We start from the raw sequence: 26,729 nt of genomic DNA, 5'->3' as shown, positions 1-26,729 counted from the left end.
ATGGAGGTGAGAGTTGGAAGGGGGAAGAAGCGGGGAGGACGCTTTGAGGAGGGGGAGTGAGAGGGGGGAAATTGAGAAGAAATGAGGGTGGGGAGATTTGAAGGGGAGGAGCGAGGGGGGAGTTTAGGAGGGAAGGGACAAGGGGAGGGATTTGAAAGGGATGGGATATGGGGGAGATTTGGAGGGGAGGGGTGAGGGGGGAGTCTAGGAGGGGAGGGGTGAGGGGGAGTCTTGGAGGGGAGGGGTGAGGGGGTAGTTTAGGAGGGAGGGGGCAAGGGGGAGATTTGAAAGGGATGGGTGATGGGGAAGATTTGGAGGGGAGAGGTGATGGGGAAGATTTGGAGGGGAGGGGTTATGGGGAAGATTTGGAGGGGAGGGGTGAGATTGGATTTTTGAAAGTGTACGATTTATGGGAAACGAACATTTATTGCAAAATGAGTTTCTTGTGACCTTCGAGTCAAAAATACGTTTAAGGACGCTGGATGGAGGATGGAGTGCAGGAGAGTTTAGGGAATGTAGAAAAAAGGCACTATAAGAGATGGATTTTTTTTTTGGGATGAATAGATTTGGTGAGCAAGTCGAAAGCAGCCTTTTAAAAAGAAGAAGAAAAAGGTGTTATAATATATGACGGAATACAGAACTTGAGGGGAAAGTGTAAACATTGTAAGGTTTATAACAGTGAAAACTATCTGGGGAAATGGGGGAGAAACACGTGGTCGAAGAACGAACGAACGAATAAGAACGAATAAACGAATGAGAACAGAGAAGGAAATGTTTTGTTTTTTTGTTGTTTTTTTTATAGTTGGGATTTACACAAGGAAGTAGGCTATGGGGTGAAAAGACTGGGAAAAACAGAGAACAAAAGTTATTGGAGCACAAACGACGGACCGCTGAGAAAAACAAAGCCTCAAGGTTGTACACTGTACAAGGCCTCAAAAGACACGACACGATTAACACGATTTTCTATACAGGTATGAAAGATTTGCACCGAAAATCTTCCTCGGGACACAATATACGTACACACACCATAAAATAAATACAGTTATAACGAAAATACAAATGGGAACAATTACTTAACTTTGATTTCGATGGAGAGTGTGGAGAGCTGACCATAGGTGGTGACCATTTTCACCATAGGTGCACATCCAACTGTAGAATTTTTAAACGATAATTATGACGTCATAGGTCATGTGGTATGGGCGCCATCTTGGGTAAACCGAAAAAATTTGCACCTCTATATCTACGAAATCGCTGCGTAGAAAAAAATTGACACATTGTAAAGAACTCTCCATGTGGAATAACATATGTTAATGATTATGTCATAGGTGCCTCCATTATGACATTCGACACGTACAAAACTTCATCTGATCAAGATTAAATTTCTTGAGCATCATCTGGGTATAAGTTGGTGGAGAAAAAAACAAAGAATGAGGATGTCATCAGTCACGTGGTTCGGGCGCCATATTTGTTTTAACACAAAAGTCTTTAAAAAAACACTGAAAACACGTCCTGGCGAGGGTCTGCAATCTCTGATTGCTCTTACTAGTTTCCTTCTTGTAATATGGACAGTGCTTTGCATTTGCGATTGTTCTTGCCTTGGGAGCAAAGCCAAATAACATTATCTTTCCATGTGACTGTTTTTCACCTTTGACCCTCTTTTTTGTTATTTTCTTGTTAATTCTCAACAAGAGTGAGGCTCATGGAAGAGCAATGTATAACTACTTGTGGGAAAACAACAAAGGAATGAATGGACAGGAAGGAGGGGAGCAAACTCAAGCTAGCAAGTAAAATGGTTGAGTTATGAAAGGTTATTGAGATGATGGTGCACTGCTTACTTGAAACCTTGGAGTGAAGAGTGAGATTCCACAGCCTTGGAGTGGTTCCATAGATGGGTGAAGCGAGGACTAAAAGAGTTGAGGTATGCAGTGAGCCTGAATTTGGCAAGTTTATTGAAAGGGAATTACTGGAAAAGCATGTGCATTCTTTAGTTGCTGGAGAGGACAGAGAGCAGAGGGAGCAATATTTCAGAATAGACGATAGAAAGTACAGAGATCACTGACCTACCATCGATGTGAGAGCAACAGACATTGATTGCCTCTTCATGACATATTCCAACAATTTGAGATCTTTACATTCCACAGAATACAGACTACAGAAGAGATTGATTTGATGCTGGAGCTCCAGCCCATGGCAGAGAGTAGTACACCATTTGGCTATGGACAAGAGCCATGTAGACTGCAAGTAGCTTTGCATGACAGCTCTTCTATGTGTGCAGCCTTTTGCAGGTGATTAACTTTTCAGAAGGCTTGCGAATAATTAACTTTTCAGAAAGAAAGAGTTAAAAATAACCATCTCATCCACCACCTCCCACCACCTTCTCATATGGAAACTTGGACTCAACATTGTTTTGGTAAGTGCTACAAATAAATTAACTCTATTATTGTGTTACTGTCTTTATTATTAGGTAAATAATAATATTTTAATGTCACTTGCAACTAATACCATCGTTATACCAAGAATATGGCTTCATTTGTAGACCGAATAATTAAGGTTAGGAAAGGAAGTGTAATGTTTCCATAATAAATAATGGAAGACGAGCTACCACATAACAACGATGCGCATAACAAAGGGGTAAAAAAGAAAGGTATGTAACCCTTTGTTAAGCGGGGGATACCTGCATATAAAATTCACGATACCTGTATACATAAAAAGAAAAAAAAAGTAAAAAATGAATTAACTCAAAAAGGAAGCACCTTTTATCATCTCAACTGACCTTGTTGAAATGGAATGTGTTTACCAGATTGTGCATTGTCATTTTGGATGCCCTATTAGCAGTCACTTGGTCCTAACCCTGCTGCCCACAGCGTCTGCGGCAATCAGAGCGTGGAGTCAAACAATGCTAGCAACAACACTCGACTGTATTCGGATGAGAACAACATCAGGACGTTTGAAAACACGACACTCTTCTTCGTTTCAAGCTTCCAGTACATTTTTGGTGCCCTTGCATTCTCGAAAGGCCCACCATTCCGACAGCCTGTCCGTCGTAATTGTGAGTACGGATGATCATGCCCTTTGGGGACTTGCACAGACCCCAATTACCATTTTGTATTTTTACCATGCACACTTTAGAGAGCAGTATTCAGGATTGCAAAGCAGATAGCGAAAGAGAGGTGTGATGTGATGGGGGTGAGTTGCTTGAAGGATGAAGTGGGACAAATCGTTGTGGACCCAGATGGAATTAAAGGAAGATGGAAAAGATATATGGAAATGCTGTTGATTACAGAGAATGAATGGGATGGCAACATAGAGAGTAACCCAGTTTTAGGACCGGCAGAGAAGATAACTGAGAAGGAAGTTGAGGAAGCGATAAAAGCAATGAAGAGTAGAAAAGCGGGAGGGCCGACGGGAGTTGTGGGAGATATGTTGAAGGCAGCAGGAAGTTGGGGTGTGAAGAGAATGACAGAGATCTGTAATCTGGTGGTGAAAGAAGGCCGCATTCCAGTGGATTGGGAACTGAGTACCCTCGTCCCTCTGTACAAGGGGAAAGGTGACCGTCTGGAGTGTGGCTCGTACCGAGCTATAAAGTTATTGGAGCATGGAATGAAGGTATTGGAAAGGGTGTTGGAGAGGAGGACAAGGAAGAAAGTGAAGATCAACGAAATGCAGTTTGGATTTATGCCAGGAAGAGGAACGACAGACGCGCTTTTTATTGTGAGGCAGTTGCAGGAGAAGTACATGGAGAAGAGGAAGAAGTTGTTTCTTGGGTTTGTTGATCTGGAGAAAGCATTCGATAGGGTTCCACGCAAAGTCTTCATATCGGCATTGAGGAAGTTAGGAGTGGAGGAATGGTTGATCAGAGTAGTGATGGCAATGTACAAAAGAGCGCGCACAGTTGTAAGGACGAAGGACGGGAACAGTGGTGAGTTTGAGGTGAAGGTGGGAGTGCATCAGGGGTCGGTACTAAGTCCACTACTATTTGTAGCTGTGATAGAGGTGCTGGCTCAGAACGTAAAGGAGGGTTTACCGTGGGAGTTGTTGTATGCAGATGATCTGGTGTTGATTGCGGAAAGTATGGATGGACTGAAGGAAAAGATGAACAAGTGGAAGGAATGTATGGAGACAAAAGGTCTGAAGGTGAATATCGGAAAGACTAAGGTGATGGCAAGTGGTAAAGCATGTGGTGAGTTGGAAAGAACTGGGAAGTGGCCCTGTGCTGTGTGCAGGAATGGTGTCGGAGTGAACTCCATTCAATGCACAATGTGCGCCGAGTGGGTCCATTAAAAATGTAGTGGTCTGAGAGGGTCATTAACCAGTGTGGCAGCTACATTCAAATGTAAGGTGTGCACAGAGGGAGCTGCAGATGGAGGAAATGTTGAGTTGGATCTTGGAGACGGCGTGAAGCTGGAAGGTGTGAAAACATTTTGCTACCTCGGAGACGTGCTGAATGGAGAAGGTGGAGCAGACTCGTCAACGGTTGCTAGAGTGAGATGTGCATGGAAGAAGTTTTGGGAACTGAGTGGCGTGCTGATGAGGAGGGGAGTGTCGTTGAAGCTGAAGGGAAAGGTGTATGCTGCATGTGTGAGAAGTGTTATGATTTATGAGGGCAAGACATGGGTAATGAACGAAGAGCAGCAACGAAGGTTGGAAAGGGTGGAAATGCGAATGGTTCGATGGATGTGCGGAGTATCGTTGAGAGAGAGGAAGACAAATGATGAATTGCGAAAGATGATGGGAATAGAGCCTGTGATTGATGCTGTGAAGAGGAACAGGTTGAGATGGTTTGGTCATGTGTTGAGGAAGGATGAAAGTGACTGGTTGAGAAGAGTGATGGAAATGAATGTGGAAGGAAGTAGAGGACGGGGAAGACCGAGAAAGACTTTTTTATTTATTTATTTTTTTAGTTTTTTTGTATACAAGATCGAGGCTCGTGAAAGAGCGAACATTAATCACACAGAAAGACAAACAGACACATAAAACAAATAACATCGGGAGCGGTAGACAAGATGGGGAGAGAGGGGGAAGGACACAAACACAACATTTGAGAGCAGGGACCGAGAGACATGGAGACATCGAGAGATCTGTGGGAGGGAGAGGGCTTTGGGGGGGAGGCATGTGAAGGGGGGGAGGCATGTGAAGGGGGGGGGGGGGGTGGGAGAGGTATAAACATATGGACACTGCCAGGATTTCCAGGAAAGAAGTTGGAATTTCAAACAAGGTGGATCTGGGGTGAATTAGTGGGGGTAGAAAAGATCAAGGTTATGGATGGGGGAAGATAAGAGATGGTGGTGAACAGCTGTTTTAAAGACCTGGAGGGAGGAGAGGGATTGAAGGGAGTGTGGGAGTTTGTTCCACAGGCGGGAGAAAAGAGGAATGAAAGAGTGAAGGTGAGCAGAGAGCCGAGATTTCGGCAGTTTAACCATCAGAGGGTTGCTGGCAGATCTTGTGCGACCTGTAGGAATATTTGGGGGACAGAGCACAGAGAGAGCTGGGGGAGCAAGGCCGGAGAGGAGTCGGTAGAAGACAGAAAGGCCACCTACCTGCCTGCGGTGAGTGAGTGAAAGGCCCTCAGAGATAGCTTCATCGCGGGAGATTCCAATGATTTTGAAAGCTTTGGATTCAACAGCGTGAAGCCGAGCCAGGTGTGAGGCAGGAGCACCAGCCCATAGGGGAGAACAGTATTCCATTGAGCTGCGGATGAAAGCCTTGTATGTGGTGAGGAGCTCAGGTGTGCCGAGCAAGGACTTCGCACGACGGAGGATGCCCAGTCGGCGACTGGCTTTGGAGGCCAGCTTGGAAATGTGGTTTTCCCAAGAAAGATCATGGCAGATAGTGAGACCCAAAAGCTTGAGTGACAGAACTTCTTGGAGAGGATTGTTGAGAAAGTAGATGGGAGGGTTGTCCAGTCGATCTTTTCGGAGAGACATAGTAAGAGAGTGAGATTTGTCAGGATTGAAAGACATGTTCCACTTGTTTGACCAGTCTGTGATTTTGTCCAGGTCTTCAGAGAGTGAGGAGGCTGCAGACTGCCGATCTGAGGGAAGAGGGATGGAGCGGCAGAGAGTGGAGTCATCAGCAAAGAGATAGAGAGGATTTTCCAGAGAGTCAGAGAGATCATTGATGAAGACCAGAAAAAGCACAGGGCCCAGCACACTTCCTTGGGGAACTCCAGCCTGAACAGGAAGGGGAGATGAGAGAAATCCATTCAGGGCCACACGTTGACTACGACCAGAGAGGAAGTCCGCAAGCCATGCATGGAGATTTCCATGGATACCATAGGAGGAGAGTTTGGTGAGCAGAGCTGGGTGCCAGACCGTATCAAAGGCCCTTGATATGTCAAGGGAGACAGCTCTGATTTCCTGTTTGGCATTGAGGACCTCCATCCATTGTTGAGACAGCAGAAGCAGCATGTCCAGAGTAGAGTGACCTGGTCTGAAACCAAATTGATGATCAGAGATCAAGCCATTGGAGAAGAGGAAAGATTTAATATCCGAAGCAATGATGGATTCCATGACTTTGCTGATAATTGGGAGCAGGCTGATTGGTCTGTAGTTGCAAGGATCTGTTTTTGCACCTTTTTTGTGTAAAGCGGTAATGTTAGCTGATTTCCAGGATGCTGGCAGATGACCTTGAGCAAAAGATAGGGTGAAAAGAACAGAGAGAGGGTGAGATAGAGCGGCAGAGCAGGATTTTAGGACCCGTGGGCTGATGCCGTCTGGTCCAGTTGCAGAATCAGAGTCGAGGTTTGACAAAAACTCCTCCACCTTATCAGGAGAGAAGGACACAGAGTCCAGGAGCAGTTGGGTTCGACTGGGAAAGGTGGGAACAGAGAGAGATGGGTTTGGGACTAAGGATTTTGAGGCGAACACAGAGTTGAGGCATTCGGCTTTGTCACGTGCGATGTCAACTGTGTGGCCATTTGAGGTAAGGGAGGGGATGGAGGGGGAACAAACACCAGAAACGGATTTGACCAGACGCCACCAGGATTTGGAGGAAGGAGACAGGTTTGAGAGTTCAGTTTGAGACTTGGCTGAAGATGGTGGAAGAAGAAATGCAGGCAAGGGGGTTAACAAGGAGAGATGCAGAAAATAGGGCAAGATGGAGAAGATTGTCATGGGGACTGCAAGGCTAACCCCGCTCTAGCAGGGAAAATGGCCTTAAAATGCATGTTGTTGTTGTTGTACACATTATCAGTGTTTAGTACGGACTTTACAAAAGGACACGTACAACAGGCACAAAAATGAATGTGTGAGGGTGGTATAATAGACACCGTGCTAACGGTGCTAAATTCCGGAACTACTTTATTTATAATTAGGTTTACTCCATGAAATGGAGAGTGACCTATTATTACTGCTAGAGTTTTTCTTATTATTATATTATTCTTCCGCCCTATTTTGCACCTCCGAAAACTTCATAATTAATGTTCTCAGAAACCGCTGGTCGGATTGACAGGAAATTTTCATCAAATGATGGACTCGGCTCTGTGAATTTTTAATGCTAATTATGGCGTCATAGGTCACGTGGTATGGGCGCCATCTTGTAAAACACATTCAACTTTGCCCCTCTGTATCTCCGAAACGGCTCAATGGAAAAATTTGAGGAATGGCTCATTCTGAAGAACTCTTCAATGGGAACAAAAGACATGTGTATCGAGTATATTAAAAATGCTAACGTTAAGAGGTTAGAATTCGTCAAACAATATTTTTTCTCCCCCGAAAATGAGATTTTTTTTCCCAGTTGCTTAGTTAAAAAAACTCAGAATGGAAAAAATTTCGAAATCATACGTCACATGGTTCGGCCGTCATCTTGTTTTTCGTGAAAAAACACAAAAAACCCTTTTTCTCCGCAACGGCTGAACGGATCGAGCCCAAACTCGGCATGCGCATTCGCACACCCATGACGAACAAAAAACGCCTCCGAGCACGATGTCATCCGACACATGGTTTCTTGGTTTCAGAGTTATGACGTTTTAAAGCTCAAACTATAAATGGTATCACCTCCATAATTTGTGAAGATATCGAGTGGAAACTTGACACAAATGTTCCTCATGGGGGGATGTTTCAATGTTACTTGAGACGTTTTGATAAGTCACATGGTTTGGCCGCAATAAATAATGGAAGGAAAATTTTAAAAAGCTTCTAACTCCTGAACCACTGCATGGATCGACTTGAATTTTAATGCAATGTAGATCTCATCAAGCAGAACAAGTGTGCAAAATTTCAGGGTGATTGGATGTACGGTCTCGAAGCTATGTCTTTATTGTTGAAAGAAGAAGAAACGCACCATTTTGTCCTTCCAGGACGTATTCACCATCACACGATCTCCCGCGGTCATTTGAACCTCAAATAAAATTATAATTGAAGATTTGTCAATAGAAGAGGTATATTAACAAACGAATGAAACAGATTTGGTCAAATTCTGACTTTTTTTTAACTCGATCGCATTTCACACAAAGTTGTGAGAAACTAAAGAAGAAGAAACCTCGTTTGGCTTCTCAGATAAAATAAATAATTCTGTCTCTGCAATTTCACAGGTTAATTTTCTTTTAAAAATCGCTTTTTCTGCAATCAGTGCATGGATTGACGTGTGGATGTGGGTGTGGGGTGTGGGGTGGGGGGGGATGTGTGTGTGTGTGGGGGGTGGGGGGGTTGGTGTGTGTGCATGTGTGTGTTAGGGATGGGGTGTGTGTGTCTGTGTTAGGGATGGGATGGGTGTGTGTGTGTGTGTGTGTGTGTGTGTGTGTGTGTGTGTGTGTGTGTGTGTGTGTGTGTGTGTGTGTGTGTGTGTGTGTGTGTGTGTGTGTGTGTGTGTGTGTGTGTGTGTGTGTGTGTGTGTGTGGTGGGGAGGAGGGTGTGTGTGTGGGGGGGGGGGGGGGGGGGGGTCTGGGGATGTGTGTGTGTTTGTGTGGGGATGTGTTTGTGTGGCGATGTGTGTGTGGGGGGGGGGGGGGGGGGGGAGGGATGGATATGTGTTCATGTGGAGGAGGGGGGGGGGGGTTGGATGTGTGTGTGTGTGTGTGTATGGAGGGCTGTGTGTGTGTGTGTGTGTGTGTGTGTGTGTGTGTGTGTGGATGTCTGTGTGTGTGGGTGGGTGGGGGGAGGGGGGGATATGTGTGGGAGGGGGGGGGGTGGATATGTGTGTGTGTGGGGGGGGGGGTGGATGTGTGTGTGTGTTTGTGTGGAGGGGTGTGTGTGTGGGGGGAGGGGGGGTGTGTGGTGTGTGTGTGTGTGTGTGTGTGTGTGTATGTGTGTGTGTGTGTGTGTGTGTGTGTGTGTGTGTGTGTGTGTGTGTGTGTGTGTGTGTGTGTGTGGTGGGGTGTGTGTGTGTTGGGGGTGGGTGGATGTGTGTTTGTGTGGATGTGCGTGTGTGTGGATGTGGGTGTGGGGGGTAGGGGGGTTGGGTGGATATGTGTGTGTGTGGAGGGTGGAGGGTGGGGGGGGGCTTGGGGTGTACGTGTGGAGGAGGGAGGGTTGGATGTGTGTGTGGAGGGGTGTGTGTATGTGTGGAGGGGTGTGTGTGTGGGGGGAGGGGTGTGGGGGTATTTGTGTGTGTTAGGGGTTGGGGGTGTGTGTGTGTGTGTGTGTGTGTGTGTGTGTGTGTGTGTGTGTGTGTGTGTGTGTGTGTGTGTGTGTGTGTGTGTGTGTGTGTGTGTGTGTGTGTGTGTGTGTGTGTGTGTGTGTGTGTGTGTGTGTGTGTGTGTGTGTGTGTGTGTGTGGGGGGGGGGGGGGGGTAGGGGGAATGTGTGTGTGTGTGTGTGTGGGGTGGTTGGGGGGTATGGGGGGGGGGTGTGGGGGGATGTGTCTTGGGGAGTGGGGGGTGGGGGGATGTGCGTTTGTCTGGATATGTGTGTGCGTGTGGGGAGAGGGGTGTGGGTGTGGGGGTGTTTGTGTGTGTGTGTGTGTTGGGGGGTGGGGTGTGTGTGTGTGTGTGTGTGTGTGTGTGTGTAGGAGGGATGTGTGTGTGTGTGTGTGTGTGTGTGTGTGTGTGTGTGTGTGTGTGTGTATGTGTGTGTGTAGGAGGGGATGTGTGTGTGTGTTTGGGGGGGGAGGGATGTGTGTGTGTGTGTGTGTGGGGGGGGGGGGGGTTGGTGTGTGTGTGTGTGTGTGTGTGTGTGTGTGTGTGTGTGTGTGTTTGGAGGGATGTGCGTGTGGGGGGAGGGGTGTGTGTGTGTTTGGAGGGATGTGCGTGTGGGGGGAGGGGTGTGTGTGTGTGTGTGTGTGTGTGTCGGGGTTGTATCCAAGGCGGTTGTGTCAAAGCATGTCCAATGAAAGTGGGGTTGTATCAAAAGTGGGGTTGTATCAAAAGTGGGTGCGAGTAAACCGGTCATCCCTGCCAGCAGTTTTAAAGTGGCAGTTCTCGTTATTATTAATTTATTATCACCTTATTTATATAAAATTATATGCTGAAACACTGTAGAACACAAATCGCCTTCTTATTACTTCCTGGAATGCAGTTTTGCAGTATAGAGAACACTTAAATACCATGGGGTTACGTTCCTGGACAATGCCATGATATTCAAAACCATTTTTTTTTCTTTTTTCTTTTTTTTTGTATGCAAGATCGAGGCTCGTGAAAGAGCTAACATTAATCAAACAAAAAAATCAAACAGACACATAAAACATAATAAGGGGAGCGGTAGACAAGATGGGGAGAGAGGGTGAAGCACACAAACACAACATTTGAGAGCAGGGACATCAGGATATCTGTGGGAGGGAGAGGGCTTGTGGGGAGGAGGTGAGGGAAAGGGGGGGGGGGGGGTGGGAGAAGTATAAAACACATGGACACTTCAAGGACTTCCCGGAAAGAAGTTGGTATTTCAGAAAAGTGGATCTGAGGTGAATTAGCGGGGGTAGAAAAGATCAATGCTTTGGATGGGGGAAGATAAGAGATGGTGGTGAACAGATGTTTTAAAGACCTGGAGGGAGGAGTGGGATTGAAGAGAGTGGGGGAGTTTGTTCCAGAGGCAGGAGAAAAGAGGAATGAAAGAGTGAAGGTGAGCAGAGAGTCTTGATTTTGGCAATTTAACCATAAGAGGGTTGCAGGCAGATCTTGTGTGACCTGTAGGAATATTTGGGGGACAGAGCACAGAGAGAGCTGGGGGAGATAGGCCGGAGAGGAGTCGGTAGAAGACAGAAAGACCACCAACTTGCCTGCGGTGAGTGAGTGAAAGGCCCTCGGAGTTAGCTTCATCGCAGGAGATTCCAATGATTCTGAAAGCTTTGGTTTCAACCGCGTGAAGACGAACTAGGTGTGAGGCAGGAGCACCGGCCCAGAGCGGAGAGCAGTATTCCATTGAGCTGCGGATGAAAGCCTTGTATGTGGTGAGGAGGTCAGGTGTGCCAAGGAAGGACTTCACACGACAGAGGATGCCCAGTCGGCGACTGGCTTTGGAGGCCAGCTTGGAAATGTGATTATGACAGATACAACCATGACAGATAAAACCGATGTCTTATGGGAATAATGGGTTAGGTTCCTGGGCTTCAAGAAAATATAGAGCAAGGTTGGCGGTGGTCAAAAATAAATACATTGCAATTGAAACAAACAATTAAAATAAATATAAATCGGCTTTGTGATGAAGTGTCCTGCTGCATTGAAAGATTGTTCAGAAGCAGATTAAACTTGTTCATCATCCCCATCATTCCTCAAATATTAATCTCTCAAAAAGCTTTCCTTTGTAATCTGTCGGTTTCTTTTATAAATCATTCTGCAGCTCTGTAAACCAGCAAATAAACTCGAACGGCACTCGGTGGAGCGCATACCTCTGCCAGGCTGAAAAGTTTGTTTTGTATCCCACTGATTGGCCGGATCTGGATTCGGACCTGAACCAAAATCGAATCAGCTTGTTCTTGTCACCTAACCAACCACCTTGTCACCTTGTCACATACGCCCATCTCTGCCCAATTTCGTCTGAATCCGTCCACAACTTTTTGAGATATCTTGTTCACAAACAAACAAACAAACAGACAGGGGTGAAAACTTAACCTCCATCCACCTTCGGTCACGGAGGTAATAAAATAAAAACAATCACGTTTGTCTATCGTTTTACACTTTGGCACCATTCCATTATTAATGGTGCGTTAGAAACAACAAATGCCTCAACAAAAGAGAAAGCTATTGTGGTGCAATTGGTTGAAAGTAGACCCTGGGGTTGCCAATTCGGTGCTAAGGAGGTTGCCTGTGATTGGTCACAACCCACGATAACTTATGATATTTGTGGGTTTACTATACTTGTCCATGTTAAATGAGGGTAGTTCTTAAGACTGCTTCACTGCTTCAGTAGCGCTAAACTTCCGGAATGTTTTTTAACGATCTTTAAAATAATTACTTTCTACAAATTTAAGTGCAGTATACATGTGAACAATGTGTGGGGTAACATGTTGTATGAAGTTTTTTTAAGCAATGATTCATAATGCCATGGTGGTGTTGTTCCAGGTATCTTCCTATTTGTTCTGCTCATGCTGCCGACCATCATCTTAATTTTGCTCTTCTTACACTCTGAATTTCTGAGCCACTTCTTTGAGGTGAGTTGACAGGAGCCACATGATACCGTTTCTGGGTTAAGTTCTCCCTTTTTTTTGCTTTTCTTTCATAATGTCTTGTTTCAAAGCCATGGTATACTGTATTTCTGTTTTATTTGCATTTTGGTTACTTCTCTCTACTTTCTTGTTACCTTGTGCAACGCTGTTTACATAGTTGGTGTATCTACCTTGCTTTTATCTGCCTCACTCTTTTACAAAGCATGTTCCACTCCCATATTCTTGATTTATTTTTTTATACCCACAGTTATCTATGACCTGTTTCTGATTTGTAAATATTGAATGTGAAAGCCAATTTGCATCAATTCTGTCGGGGAATATGACTTATAAAAGAGCATGCCGCAGGTGTTTTATACTTCTGCAGCCGAAGGCCGAAGGCACTGTTTTTGGGCTGTCTGCCAGAAGGCACATTTTTTGATACCATAATAACTCCTGAACTGCTGAAGGGATTTCAACCATACTTTGCATAAGTTTGGACTGCAATACAAAGATTAACTTGTTACATCTAACATATTGGGTTAAAAATGTCGGAGGTCACACAGCGTTTAAATGAAAATCTCTTACTTTGGTAACTTGTAAACCACCAAAAGGATTTCAACCAAACTTTGCAGAAGTATAAACTGTAATACAAAGATGAACCGATTCATTTTTGGCGTTCATTTGGTCAAAGGTGAAAGGTCATGTGCCCTTTTGGAATGGTTTTGCTGGCCATAACGAGTTAGAAACATCTGAGGTCTCTTCTATTTATCTTTTCTCTCTCATGTCACTTAATTTTTCAGGTGACAATTCATTGAGATCAAACATAATAATGGGTTATAAACATAATTTAAAAAAAAAGAGAACCATGACAACTACAATTACATATGGGCAGGGTACAGCCCTAAGTGGAGATCGGTTTCTGAGGTTTGGGACATGGAATGTAGGGACAATGACAGGGAGATCAGGAGAAGTGGTGGAAGTATTGGTCAGAAGAAGAGTGGACATATGTTGTGTGCAAGAGACGAGATGGAAGGGAAGTGGTGTGAGAATGGTGAAGGGTAGGCAGGGACAGAAATACAAGTTTGGGTGGCAAGGGTGCCCGGAGGGCGTGAATGGTGTTGGTGTCCTGTTTTCTGAGGGGTTTGTAGACAGTGTGGTGAGTGTGACTAGAGTGAGTGATAGGTTGATGATGGTGAAAATGATGATTGGAAAGCTCTTGGTGAACATCATCTCGGGATGGATATGCTCCGCAGGTTGGTCGGAGCGATGAAGAGAAGGACAAGTTCTGGTGTGCTATAGAGAAGCTGATGGAAAACGTGAAAGATGAAGTTGTTGTGGTAGGTGGAGACCTAAATGGACATGTGGGAAGGAGTATGGATGGTTTTGACGGAGTTCATGGGGGTTATGGATATGGTGTGAGAAATGGAGAAGGTGAAAGGATTTTGGAGTTTGCTGATGGAGCTGATTTGTTGATTTGTAATACTCAGTTCCAGAAAGAGGATAATAAGCTTGTTACATACACGTCAGGTGGGTCGACGACAACCGTTGACTACCCGATGGTGCGTAGGCGAGATAGGGGGCACCTCCGAGACACAAAGGTGATCCCGGGGGAGGAGGCTGTTTCACAGCACCACTTGGTTGTCTGCGACATAAGGGTGAAAGGAGCGAGGAGAGCTCGGCGGGTGAAGTACCAACCGAGAATGAAGGTGTGGAGGTTGAAAGAGGTGACAGTAAGGGAGGCATTACAAGAGAGGCTGAGTAGGGTCGAGGATGATGTGGTTGAGCTTGAAAGTGGTTGGATGTCAATGAAAGCTAGTCTGTTGGGAGCCGTTGGTGAGGTATGTGGATGGACAAAAGGACCACCGAGGCACTGGGAAACATGGTGGTGGGATGATGAAGTTGGAAAGAGGATTGACGAGAAGAGGAAGAAGTTCAAGGAGTGGCAGAAGGCGAAGGGTACGGGAGCAGAAACAGCAGAGCATGAAAGTTATAAGGCAGCCAGGAAGGCTGCAAAGAAAGAGGTAGCAAAGGCGCAGGAGGCATGTAGGAAAATGTTCGGAGAACGCTTGGATTCGGAAGAGGGTCAGAAAGCAGTATTCAGGATTGCAAAGCAGATAGCAAAAGAGAGGTGTGATGTGATGGGGGTGAGTTGCTTGAAGGATGAAGTGGGACAAATCGTTGTCGACCCAGATGGAATTAAAGGAAGATGGAAAAGATATATGGAAATGCTGTTGAATACAGAGAATGAATGGGATAGCAACATAGAGAGTAACCCAGTTTTAGGACCGGCAGAGAAGATAACTGAGAAGGAAGTTGAGGAAACGATAAAAGCAATGAAGGGTAGAAAAGCGGGAGGGCCGACGGGAGTTGTGGGAGATATGTTGAAGGCAGCAGGAAGTTGGGGTGTGAAGAGAATGACAGAGATCTGTAATCTGGTGGTGAAAGAAGGCCGCATTCCAGTGGATTGGGAACTGAGTACCCTTGTCCCTCTATACAAGGGGAAAGGTGACCCTCTGGAGTGTGGCTCGTACCGAGCGATAAAGTTATTGGAGCATGGAATGAAGGTATTGGAAATGGTGTTGGAGAGGAGGATAAGGAAGAAAGTGAAGATTGACGAAATGCAGTTTGGATTTATGCCAGGAAGAGGAACGACAGACACGCTTTTCATTGTGAGGCAGTTGCAGGAGAAGTACATGGAGAAGAGGAAGAGGTTGTTTCTTGGGTTTGTTGATCTGGAGAAAGCATTCGATAGGGTTCCACGCAAAGTATTGACATGGGCATTGAGGAAGTTAGGAGTGGAGGAATGGTTGATCAGACTAGTGATGGCAATGAACAAAAGAGCGCACAGCTGTAAGGACGAAGGTTGGGAACAGTGGTGAGTTTGAGGTGAAGGTGGGAGTGCATCAGGGGTCGGTACTAAGTCCACTATTATTTGTAGCTGTGATGGAGGTGCTGGCTCAGAACGCAAAGGAGGGTTTACCGTGGGAGTTGTTGCATGCAGATGATCTGGTGTTGATTGCGGAAAGTATGGATGGACTGAAGGAAAAGATGAACAAGTGGAAGGAATGTATGGAGACAAAGGGTCTGAAGGTGAATATCGGAAAGACGAAGGTGATGGCAAGTGGTAAAGCATGTGATGAGGTGGAAAGAACTGGGAAGTGGCCCTGTGCTGTGTGTAGGAAGGGTGTCGGAGTGAACTCCATTCAATGTACAATGTGCGCTGAGTGGGTTCATCAAAAATGTAGTGGTCTGAGAGGGTCATTAACCAGTGTGGCAGCTACATTCAAATGTAAGGTGTGCACAGAGGGAGCTGCAGATGGAGGAAATGTTGAGTTGGATCTTGGAGACGGCGTGAAGCTGGAAGGTGTGAAAACATTTTGCTACCTCGGAGACATGCTGAATGGAGAAGGTGGATCAGACTCGGCAACGGTTGCTGGAGTGAAATGTGCATGGAAGAAGTTTCGGGAACTGAGTGGCGTGCTGATGATGAGGGGAGTGTCGTTGATGCTGAAGGGAAAGGTGTATGCTGCAATTTGCTGCATGTGTGAGAATTGTTGTGATTTATTGGAGCGAGACATGGGTAATGAACGTAGAGCAGCAACTAAGGTTGGAAAGGGTGGAAATGCGAATGGTTCGACGGATGTGCGGAATATCGTTGAGAGAGAGGAAGACAAATGATGAATTGCGAAAGATGATGGGAATATAGCCTGTGATTGATGCTGTGAAGAGGAACAGGTTGAGATGGTTTGGTCATGTGTTGAGGAAGGATGAAAGTGACTGGTTGAGAAGAGTGATGGAAATGCATGTAGAAGGAAGTAGAGGATGGGGAAGACCGAGAAAGACTTGGCTAAAGATGGTGGAAGAAGAAATGCGGGCAAGGGGGTTAACAAGGAGAGATGCAGAAAATAGGGCAAAATGGAGAAGATTGTCATGGGGACCGCAAGGCTAACCCCCGCTCTAGTAGGGAAAATGGCCTTTAAAATGCATGTTGTTTGTTGTTGTAAACATAATAATGGGTTACGATGTAACGTGGACAAAGGCATATATTGTCCATCGACGCATTCGCGTCGTATTATTACCTCCGCCACCGAAGGTGGATGGAGGTAATGTCTTCACATGTCTGTCTGTCTGTGAGCAAAATATCTCAAAAGTTATGGACGGATTCGGACGAAACATCGTGGAGCTGTTGGGTGTAAAAAAAAAACCCTACTGATTTGTTCGATTTTGGTGAAGATTTGGATCTGGATAGTAGCATTTTATTGATTTTTCACCATTGAGAGATTGGACCCAAAACGATATGTAGCACGATATTTCAAAATGTTGTGGACGGGTTATGACAACACTTGATGAATGAGATGGGTGCGTGACAAGAACAACAACACACAACAACAGCCATGTTAAGGCCATTTTCCCTGCTAGAGCGGGGGTTAGCCCATGACAAGAACAAGCCGATTAGATTTTTGTTAAGAGTTCCGTCCTGTCCGTGTGCAGACTATCAGTTGGATACAAAACATAAAACTGCTCAGCTGGTGTTCTACGGAGTGTCGCTCTAGTTATCGTTATTATTATCACTCTGCGCTTACCGAAGAAGTGCTGAACACTTTTGATCGTTTTACCTCCTGACAAATAAACAGTTTATAGGGGCTTCCATGTTGTAACGCTTTTCTCCTAGCAACCACTTTCCTGGAACTCATCTCCAAGGTGAAAAAAACCCAGCAGTCTCTTGCCTCTAGGGCAGCTATGCAGCCGCCGGGCTAACATGGGATATTTATACTTACTCTGCCTTTGCCTGTTGACATTTTGGCCCAATTCTTCATTAGTTTTCTCCATATTCTCATAATAAAGGGTTGTTGAAATTTTAATGAAAAGGTTCACATTGTAAAAATGTTTGGCCTGGACACGCATGCACCCGCACAATTATATTTTTTTGAACAAAGATGCAATAAATGGCTGACTCTTTCTCAAAAGGTAAGATGTGATATTTAATGTCCAAAAACACATACAAATGTGACGGCCAGATTAATGTACTCGGAATCACAAAGTCCTGCTTTTAAAGCAGCAGATGACAGTTTATAGTTGGACCCAGAATCACTGAAGGGATCAATGGTGAGTATGCCATCTCGTTATCCAATCAGCCTCCTACCACAATGACCAGCATGCTTCTCTGCACCAGACAATTAGACGGCCTTGAACTGGTATGGCTGAGTGTGAGCAAAGTAATCTATTGCATCTGATATTTTCTCCTTTTCAGTTTGCTCTTACCATTTTGAAATCCGGTGCAATTTTTTTAATGAATACAAACTTGATGTGATTTTTTTTTTTAACATTATGCCAAAGGAAATGTAATTATCAGTATCACCCAAATTGACAATCATAAGTGACTCGTATTTTGACTTTTGCCCTTTAACATCCCTGAATGACCCTTGGCGCTTGTTTAAGTTTGTGACACTGCTTTGATGTTTTCAGTTGGTGTGTCTCCCTTTAACATGGCGTCTTTGCATTCTCCTGATGGTGGTTATCAACTTCATCCTGTCCTACTGCGCAGAGGTATGTGTGCCTCCCATAAAATGCACAATAGGCGTTTTGTAGCAAGGTTCTTTTAAAAGGTATTCAGCATATACGTAAATATGTATTGTCGCGTCCCCAGGATTAGCACCCCTGGGTGACGGATGGCCAACCAAACTTTAACTCCGAGGCGCTCACCCAAACTATGGTGGTGCCTTTTACACGTGCTGGGGGGTGGTGACAAGGCTGACAAGGCTGACCTGTACAGGTTTCACTTGGGCGTCCTCAAACCCATGACAGATAAACAGGACAGACAAGGAATTGAAATTCAACAAATAAAGGGTTAAATAAAAGAAATGCCAGGATTATACGATAAAAAGGTAACACTAAATTCCTAAATTTGGACATCTCCGCACGGACTCAAATACAGACACAGGGAGAAATAAACAAAAGTAAAAATGTGTGTGGTGCGTTTGCCTGCCTGCTACTCCGCTCTGGTCTCCTCAAGTAGTCCCCTAACCCCGCTGGCCACCAAACGGGTCCCCTGAGTCCTTGCGCGGGAAACGCACAACGACGCGAACTCGCGCCGCCGCCAGCCGCTCGCGTGAGGCAGCCAAAGCTCTCTCCTCCGCCATCCCACGCTCCACAAAGCGCCGAGGTTTCTCAGTCGCACACGCCATGGAACACAGCTGTCATGAAGCCAACACCACCGGGATCAGAGAGAAGGATGCGTCCGCCTTCTACCCAGCCAGGAACAGAGAGAGAGCACGAATGCGATGACCTACGGCCAAGCCCAGAGAGAGAGAGGAGGGGGGGGGGGGGGGGGGGGGGAGAGAAAGGGAGAGAAAGAGAGAAAGAAAGAAAGAAAGGAGAGCAAATGAACCGTGACCGCTTGTGATACCACCCACAAACCAAGAGAGCGAAAATGGCAGTGCTCTGTCTTTTTGTCCCTCGTGCTGGAATGTTCTGTTGTGACGTCGCGCGCCAACCAACGAGTGCCATCGCATCGCTCCATGGCCACGACCAATCATCACCTCTCGGGGCGGGGCCCACGGTCCCCTTTGCCGTCCCTTGCGATGACTCGGCTGGTGGCGTCAGTGGTAGTCGAATGTCCGGATCCTGTTGGCAGTTATGTTATTTAGTGTAGGTGCGGAATGCATGGCTGGTGTTGCGCATGTCATAAGGAACAAAGGGGAAAACCACAGAGGCAACTTCACACAGGGAAAGTTACCTTATACCCTAACTAATTAGCATAGCTCCACTCCTCGCATGGAGACACATATACGATCTTACCGGACATGCGGGCTGACTTAGTTACAAGAGGGTTTCTTCTTCTTCATGACATTCTGAGCACACTACCCTATACAATCTACCTGGACTAAGGTATTCCATTGCCTACCCCCATAAACGTAATAGTATTCAGCATCAAAATTGTGTTTGGTTCAAGCGATAATGACTGAAGTGTTTACTGACACTCACTCACTCACTCACTGACTGACTTACCTACAAACACTGCTCGATCGCACAAGCTCACCGGACTAAAATCCAGGTGAGCTATACATAGAAAGGCCAGATTCGAATTTGCCAAGAATTACGGAGTTGAGCCAATCGAGTTCTGGGACAAAGTTTTATGGGCAGATGAGACCAAAGCAAGTCTTCACCAAAGTGATAAAACTGAAAATGAACGAAACCATATTACATAATCTGTGAAGCATGGTGAAGGTCGTGTCATGGCTTGGGCTTGCATGACTGCCTCTGGAACTGGCTCACTCGTCTTTATCAATGATGGAACTAATGATGGCAGCAGCAGAATGAATTCAGAAGTGTACAGAAACATTTTATCAGTTTATGTACAAGCAAATGCATCCAACCTTATTGGGCGAGCTTCACCATGCAGCAAGACAATGAATCAAAACACACTGACAACGCAACCAAGGAGTTCATCAGAAGAAAAAATGGAAGGTTTTAGACTTGCCAAGTCAATCTCCTGATTTAATTGGAGCATGCTGAAGAGGACACAAAAGTCAGACACCCCCCACAGTAGGATAATAATGTTGTTCCTGGACCACCCTCATTTTCCCATTGACTTACATGTTAATTTTTCTCTCACCCTCATTTCCCCTAAACACCTCTATTTCTCCCACCCTGTTCTTTACGAACCTTTTGGCCTTTTGACATACTAGCTATAGCACCTATCCTCAATGTTGTTCATTAGACCACTCAAACAATGATCCTACGAATATTTGCTCCCTCTCACTCTCTTAATATCAATGATCCCGAGTAGACCACTCAAACAATGATCCTACAAATATTTGTTTATGTGTAGGAAATAATTTAATTCTCTTACCACTACCATCACCATCTAATATATTAACAAAGAAGATGTTTGAGTTTGGTTCTTTATCAAGATATTTTAACTGAGCTAAGATAAAATGATAAACCTCCCTCAATGTTCTTGTTTGAGCGCCTCCAGTGCCACACACCATTTTAAAATTAAAGTATATATTTTCCTGACAACCATCAAAGTTTTCCGTCCACTCAAAAATATTTCCATCTTTTTTGCCCAACTCACCGGTATTTAAATTAATTCTCTTATTTGTTTTGTGAACTTTTTTACCAGTTGCCTTTTCAATTATACCTATTTGATATTTTTCACATTCGTTATGTTTTCCATTTATATACCAAGGTTGATTACACCTCCACTCTTTAGTCTAGTAATTAAATGAACTAATCTGGGTGGGGTAGATAAAAGTATGGATGGTTGTTGTTTAATGGCTTATCAGTTTTGTTTTTTGTAATTCTTGTGAGTAAAATGAACCCAAGATTTCTTCCCCATTCATATCATATAATTTGTAAGTCCAAGGGACTGTATCCATTACATCAACAATTTTAAATAATTCATTAGTCCATTTTTTTGTATAACCTTTCTCAAAATGGCTTTTCCATCTGTATATTCTTACAATATCACCAACTTTGAACTTGGGCTTTCTCAAATTAATCTCCTTTTCATATTTTAATTTTGTAAATGTTTCCGATGATTTTGATTTTGTTGATGAATGAACTGTATTATTGTAATTATCTACAATATTCTGAATTAAATATACCCATTGTTGAGAACCGAGTTGTGTGAATTTTTTATATAGTCTCTCTTTCAAAGTGCTGTTACGTGGTCCTCCCGGTAACTACCTGGTCTTGGTGACCCCCGGACCGTGGGAGGGACCCCGCCAGAATTATATATGGTTTATACGCTTTCGTAACGCAATCAATATGAATTCCGGTCAAGAAGAAACCCCACACCAAGGATCCGGAATAATCAATAATATATTCACTGAGCAATCAACAACCATCAACAATGCACAATCAATATTACAACCATGTGAACTCCTCTACACAAACTCTAAGATGGCCATCTTAATCTTATACATTCCTCACGTGAGCCCTACTCCTGACTCCCTCCGTGGTCAATGTCTCTCCTCTCCGCACACGGGCGGTTGAACGAGCCCCGGGCGGACGTGCTCTAAACGTGCCGTCTCGGACTGGGGCCGCGGCTGCAGCGCACCTCCTTGCCAAGCCACGGGGCAAACCCAGCGCGGCGTCCAACGTGCGCGAGGTCCCAAGTGCGACCCTTACGCGTCCTTGTAGATGGGCAAAAACCCAGCGCGGCTTCCGACGCGAGCGAGGCCCAACGTGCGGACCCGTACGCGTCTTTGTAGACGGGGCAAAACCCAGCGCGGCTTCCGACGCGAGCGAGGCCCAACGTGCGGACCCGTACGCGTCTTTGTAGACGGGGCAAACTGTCCCGGACGCTTGGTTTCGTGCACGAACTCACGGTGACTGGACGTGTCAAAAGGTATTTACCGCCCAGGTAACTCCTCTCGCCAGACGTTTCGCAACGGCGCGTTTTCCGCGCAGCGTAAGGTCGATTCCACCTTCTCGTCGTCGCGGGGCGAGGAAGAAGAAGCACCGTCCTTTTCTCTCCTCGTGTCTTTTCTTCTTCCGTTTCCGGCCACTTCCGTTTCCGGCCACTGGTTCCGAAGGGCTCCTGACCCTCCCATCACAACAACCCTTAATATAATACACACGGATAAGCAACCTGAATGGTAATTTACATACATTCACCTAAATATGTAACACTCCCCCCCTTCAAGAAAGAAAGTTTGAACCCAGCGAAAACTTTCTTTGCCGGCCAATTTGGAGAAACAAACCAGATCACTCAACCCCCCCACATTATCAGTTCCCCCTGGGCACAGTTATCACTTAAAAATAAAGCCAGTTAAGCCACTCGATAGCACTTTTCCGGGAGGCCAAGCCGAGTATTCACTACATGGATGCCTTTAGGAACGCGGAGTTCACGGTTAGTCCGTGCAGGAAAGTTCTCTACATGGGCGCCTTGAGGAACGTGGAGTTCACGGTTAGTCCGTGCAGGAAAGTTCTCTACCTGGGCGCCTTGAGGAACGGCGTTCACGGTTAATTCGTGTAGGAATCTTGGCTCGGTGGCTCCGCCGCCTTCAGTGCTTCAACTTCTCAGAACGTCCCTAATAATTAGGGTGGGACCACTGGTCCCTGTAGTCCCCTGAATACCGGTCTTCTTCTCGGCCACTACTTTGCCAATTCTTCCTTCGGGAGCGGCCGTAACTCAGGGAGCCTCCATAATAATATTGACTGCGGCCACCACCAAAACTACCGCCCAGTTGTCCTCTCCTGTAGACCTCTCGACGCCTACGAAATGCCTTCCCTACTGTTATGGTCCGACCCTCCAAATCCTTGCCATTCCAATTCTTCTCTGCCTCTCTGGCGTCTTTTGTGCTGGCAAACGTGACAAAGCCGAACCCTCTTGACTGTTGCGTTTCCCAGTCTCTTACCAACCGCACTTCCACCAGCGGCCCATATCTGTTGAAGACAGAGGTCAGAACTTCTTCCTCTGTTTTGAAGTTCAGTCCCCCTACAAATAACTTGGCACTTTTGTCACCATCCCGAGCTGGTGTGGTGTTATTTTCCCTGCTGGGCTCTTTATCAACCCTCAGGTTACCATAAACTTGACCCCCGGCCAAATCATTCCCGAGAACCACAGATACACCCTCTACAGGAAACGTGGCTTGTAAACCGACGGTGACCGGTCCTGACACCAAATCGGACTCCAACTGGATGACCTGAAGGGGAGCACTAACACCGCCCCCGATCCCCTGTAAACGAACACCATCCCCCGTTGCCGTCTCCTCGGACCATGGCAAAATGCCTTCAAGCATTAAAGATTGATGGGCCCCTGTGTCTCTCAATATCCTAACCGGTCTCCGGTTAGTCGAGGCTCCATCCAGTGACACAAACCCCTCGGAAATAAATGGTTGGTAACCCTCTTGATGGCGATTTCTTACGCTAGCCATCGCATTCGGAGTTGTAATAGTCGGACTCCGCTCTGGGTTGTCCCTTTTCATGAGGTAACAACTGGACATCAAGTGTCCAGGTTTTTTGCAAAACGCGCAAGTAGGCCCGGAGGAAAAACTCGGGGTCTGCCTCGGGCCCCCCGAACTATAAGTTTGTCTTGGGCCCGCATCCCTCTGATTTCGAACCGGTGGGGTATCATAGTTGTCCCCATAATCATCTCGAGGCCGCCGCCATGTATGGTCGTTCTCCGCACCTGCTGTTCCCCACCTCCCCTGCGGAGATCTAGGCGAGGAGTTAGGTTCGTGGACCCCTATTCGGTGGGTTAAGGCATAATCATCTGCCATGGTGGCTGCGTCCCACAACTTCGGTACTTTCTTTTCCTGCAGGTACACTTTGATGTCCTCGTGGACACACTGCTGGAATTCCTCCACCAGGATCAAGTCCCGCAATGTTTCGAAGTCTTTCCCGACTCCTTTTGACTCACACCACCGATCAAACATGTTTTCTTTCACTCTGGCAAACTCCACATGGGTCTCACTCTCCCTCTTCCTGGCATTCCTGAATTTTTGCCTGTAAGCTTCCGGAACCAACTCATAGGCTTTGAGGATGTGCTTCTTCAGTACCTCATAATCTGCACATTGGTCCATTGGTAGCGCCGAATAAATTTCCTGAGCTTTCCCCACCAGCACACTTTGCACGAGTATGGTCCATGCCTCCTCCGGCCAGTTTAATTGTCGAGCCACTTTCTCAAAGTGTGGAAAAAATTTCGCGACTTCTTTTTCACTGAACGGTGGAACCAGCCTCACATGTCTGCCCACATCCCAGGTTTTCTGGTTAGGTGTCGACCCCGTCAGCAAGGGTGGTGCCTCTCCCCGTTCTCTCATTAACTCCAGCTCCTTGAATTTGATTTCTTGCTGAAGCTGCATGTCACGTTCCTTTAATTCCCTTTCCGCTTTTCTCTCCTCTGCTTCGAGGTCCCTTGCAGCTCTCCTTTCCTCTGCTTGTTCCTTTTCTCTTCTTTCCTGGAGTTCTCTTTCCACTCTCCTTTCCTCTGCTTGTTTCTCTTCTCTCCTCTCCTCTGCTTTCCTTTCTTCTTCTGCTCTTTCCTTTTCTGCTTTCCTTTCTTCTTCTGCTCTTTCCTTTTCTGCTTTCCTTTCTTCTTCTGCTCTTTCCTTTTCTGCTTTCCTTTCTTCTTCTGCTCTTTCCTTTTCTGCTTTCCTTTCTTCTTCTGCTAACCTTTCCTGGAGTTCTCGTTCCACTCTCCTTTCCTCTGCTTGTTTCTCTTCTCTCCTCTCTTCTGCTTTCCTTTCTTCTTCTTTTAACCTTTCCTGGAGTTCTCGTTCCACTCTCCTTTCCTCTGCTTGCTTCTCTTCTCTTCTCTCTTCTGCTTTCCTTTCTTCTTCTTTGATCCGTTCCTGGCTCCGTAATTGCAACTCCAGTTTCCGGAGCTCCACGTCTTCTGGTTCTTCGGGTAGCCACTCCCAGGCTAACTCGTCCCATGTTCCTAATCCCACCATAGATTGTATCACCGTGGCCTGCAACTCTGCCTTCCTCAAATTAGTTCGGACCTCCAAGTTAAAATGTTTGGCCAATTTCAAGAGATCCGACTTTAGCAACGCTCGGAACTGTGCCTCACTCGGGGTTACCCCAAAGTTCTGTGCCACAAACGCCATGGTGCCTATCGTTAACACCTGTTAACCTTCACCCCAAGACTTTCCCCAATTTCTCAAAAAAAATATTACCAATTAATAATTAATTAATAAATTTTAATTACCAAAAATATTATTATTTTATTATTTTATACACTTTTAGATCCCGGACGTAGACCCAATTGCGAAACCGCAAATCGTAATTTGGACGAGCCCCCAATTCTGTTACGTGGTCCTCCCGGTAACTACCTGGTCTTGGTGACCCCCGGACCGTGGGAGGGACCCCGCCAGAATTATATATGGTTTATACGCTTTCGTAACGCAATCAATATGAATTCCGGTCAAGAAGAAACCCCACACCAAGGATCCGGAATAATCAATAATATATTCACTGAGCAATCAACAACCATCAACAATGCACAATCAATATTACAACCATGTGAACTCCTCTACACAAACTCTAAGATGGCCATCTTAATCTTATACATTCCTCACGTGAGCCCTACTCCTGACTCCCTCCGTGGTCAATGTCTCTCCTCTCCGCACACGGGCGGTTGAACGAGCCCCGGGCGGACGTGCTCTAAACGTGCCGTCTCGGACTGGGGCCGCGGCTGCAGCGCACCTCCTTGCCAAGCCACGGGGCAAACCCAGCGCGGCGTCCAACGTGCGCGAGGTCCCAAGTGCGACCCTTACGCGTCCTTGTAGATGGGCAAAAACCCAGCGCGGCTTCCGACGCGAGCGAGGCCCAACGTGCGGACCCGTACGCGTCTTTGTAGACGGGGCAAAACCCAGCGCGGCTTCCGACGCGAGCGAGGCCCAACGTGCGGACCCGTACGCGTCTTTGTAGACGGGGCAAACTGTCCCGGACGCTTGGTTTCGTGCACGAACTCACGGTGACTGGACGTGTCAAAAGGTATTTACCGCCCAGGTAACTCCTCTCGCCAGACGTTTCGCAACGGCGCGTTTTCCGCGCAGCGTAAGGTCGATTCCACCTTCTCGTCGTCGCGGGGCGAGGAAGAAGAAGCACCGTCCTTTTCTCTCCTCGTGTCTTTTCTTCTTCCGTTTCCGGCCACTTCCGTTTCCGGCCACTGGTTCCGAAGGGCTCCTGACCCTCCCATCACAACAACCCTTAATATAATACACACGGATAAGCAACCTGAATGGTAATTTACATACATTCACCTAAATATGTAACAGTGCGATTAAAACACTCAATAACAACTGCCTTTCCTTCATTAAAGGTGCTGTATAATTTAATACCCTCCCCCTTAAGAAATTTCATAAATATTTTGTTATGGAACTCTGTTCCCTCGTCAGTCCATAACTTCTTTGGTTTTCTTTTACTTTTACTAAATATTCCACTGAAAGCTAACATAAGAGTATTACCCCTTTTGTTTTTCAAAGGAACAACCCAAGCAAATCTACTCCTCAAATCAATAACGGTTAAAGCATACCTGTATCCCTTATCATTATTTAGTTCGATTAAATCAACGGACCATATGTGGTCGGTGTATTTAGAATAAACTTTCCTTCTTTTAAACTTTGTGATTATAGGTTTATGTAATTCATTAGCCAAAAGCTCCTCAGTCTTGATAACATCATTGGAGTTTAATAGTTTTTTGGGGAATAACCAAGACCAAGTTTCAATTTAGCACTTATCATTTTTTTCACAATAAAGCTA

General features: G+C 45.9%; 1 protein-coding gene across 8 annotated transcripts in view; it reads left to right on the top strand.

Moving 5' to 3' along the window:
• Window positions 1-26,729, top strand: part of ATP13A3 (ATPase 13A3) — a 213,599-nt gene that overhangs the window by 115,139 nt on the left and 71,731 nt on the right. For 3 of the 8 annotated variants that reach the window (XM_068105923.2, XM_068105925.2, XM_068105922.2), the window contains 4 exons: window positions 2,865-3,049; window positions 12,430-12,518; window positions 13,766-13,849; window positions 17,979-18,059. In XM_068105923.2, coding sequence (XP_067962024.2) covers window positions 2,865-3,049; window positions 12,430-12,518; window positions 13,766-13,849; window positions 17,979-18,059 — 439 coding nt within the window. Of the gene's footprint in view, window positions 1-2,864; window positions 3,050-12,429; window positions 12,519-13,765; window positions 13,850-17,978; window positions 18,060-26,729 lie in introns of those variants that run through there. The other 5 variants (XM_078772426.1, XM_068105924.2, XM_068105926.2 and 2 more) reach the window with 3 other exon arrangements.

The sequence above is a fragment of the Myxine glutinosa genome, chromosome 2 (genome assembly GCF_964187855.1).
Source record: "Myxine glutinosa chromosome 2, kmMyxGlut1.1, whole genome shotgun sequence".
Lineage (NCBI taxonomy): Eukaryota > Metazoa > Chordata > Myxini > Myxiniformes > Myxinidae > Myxine > Myxine glutinosa.
Note: the sequence above shows the minus strand (reverse complement) of the source record. Positions and strands in the feature narration are given on the sequence as shown.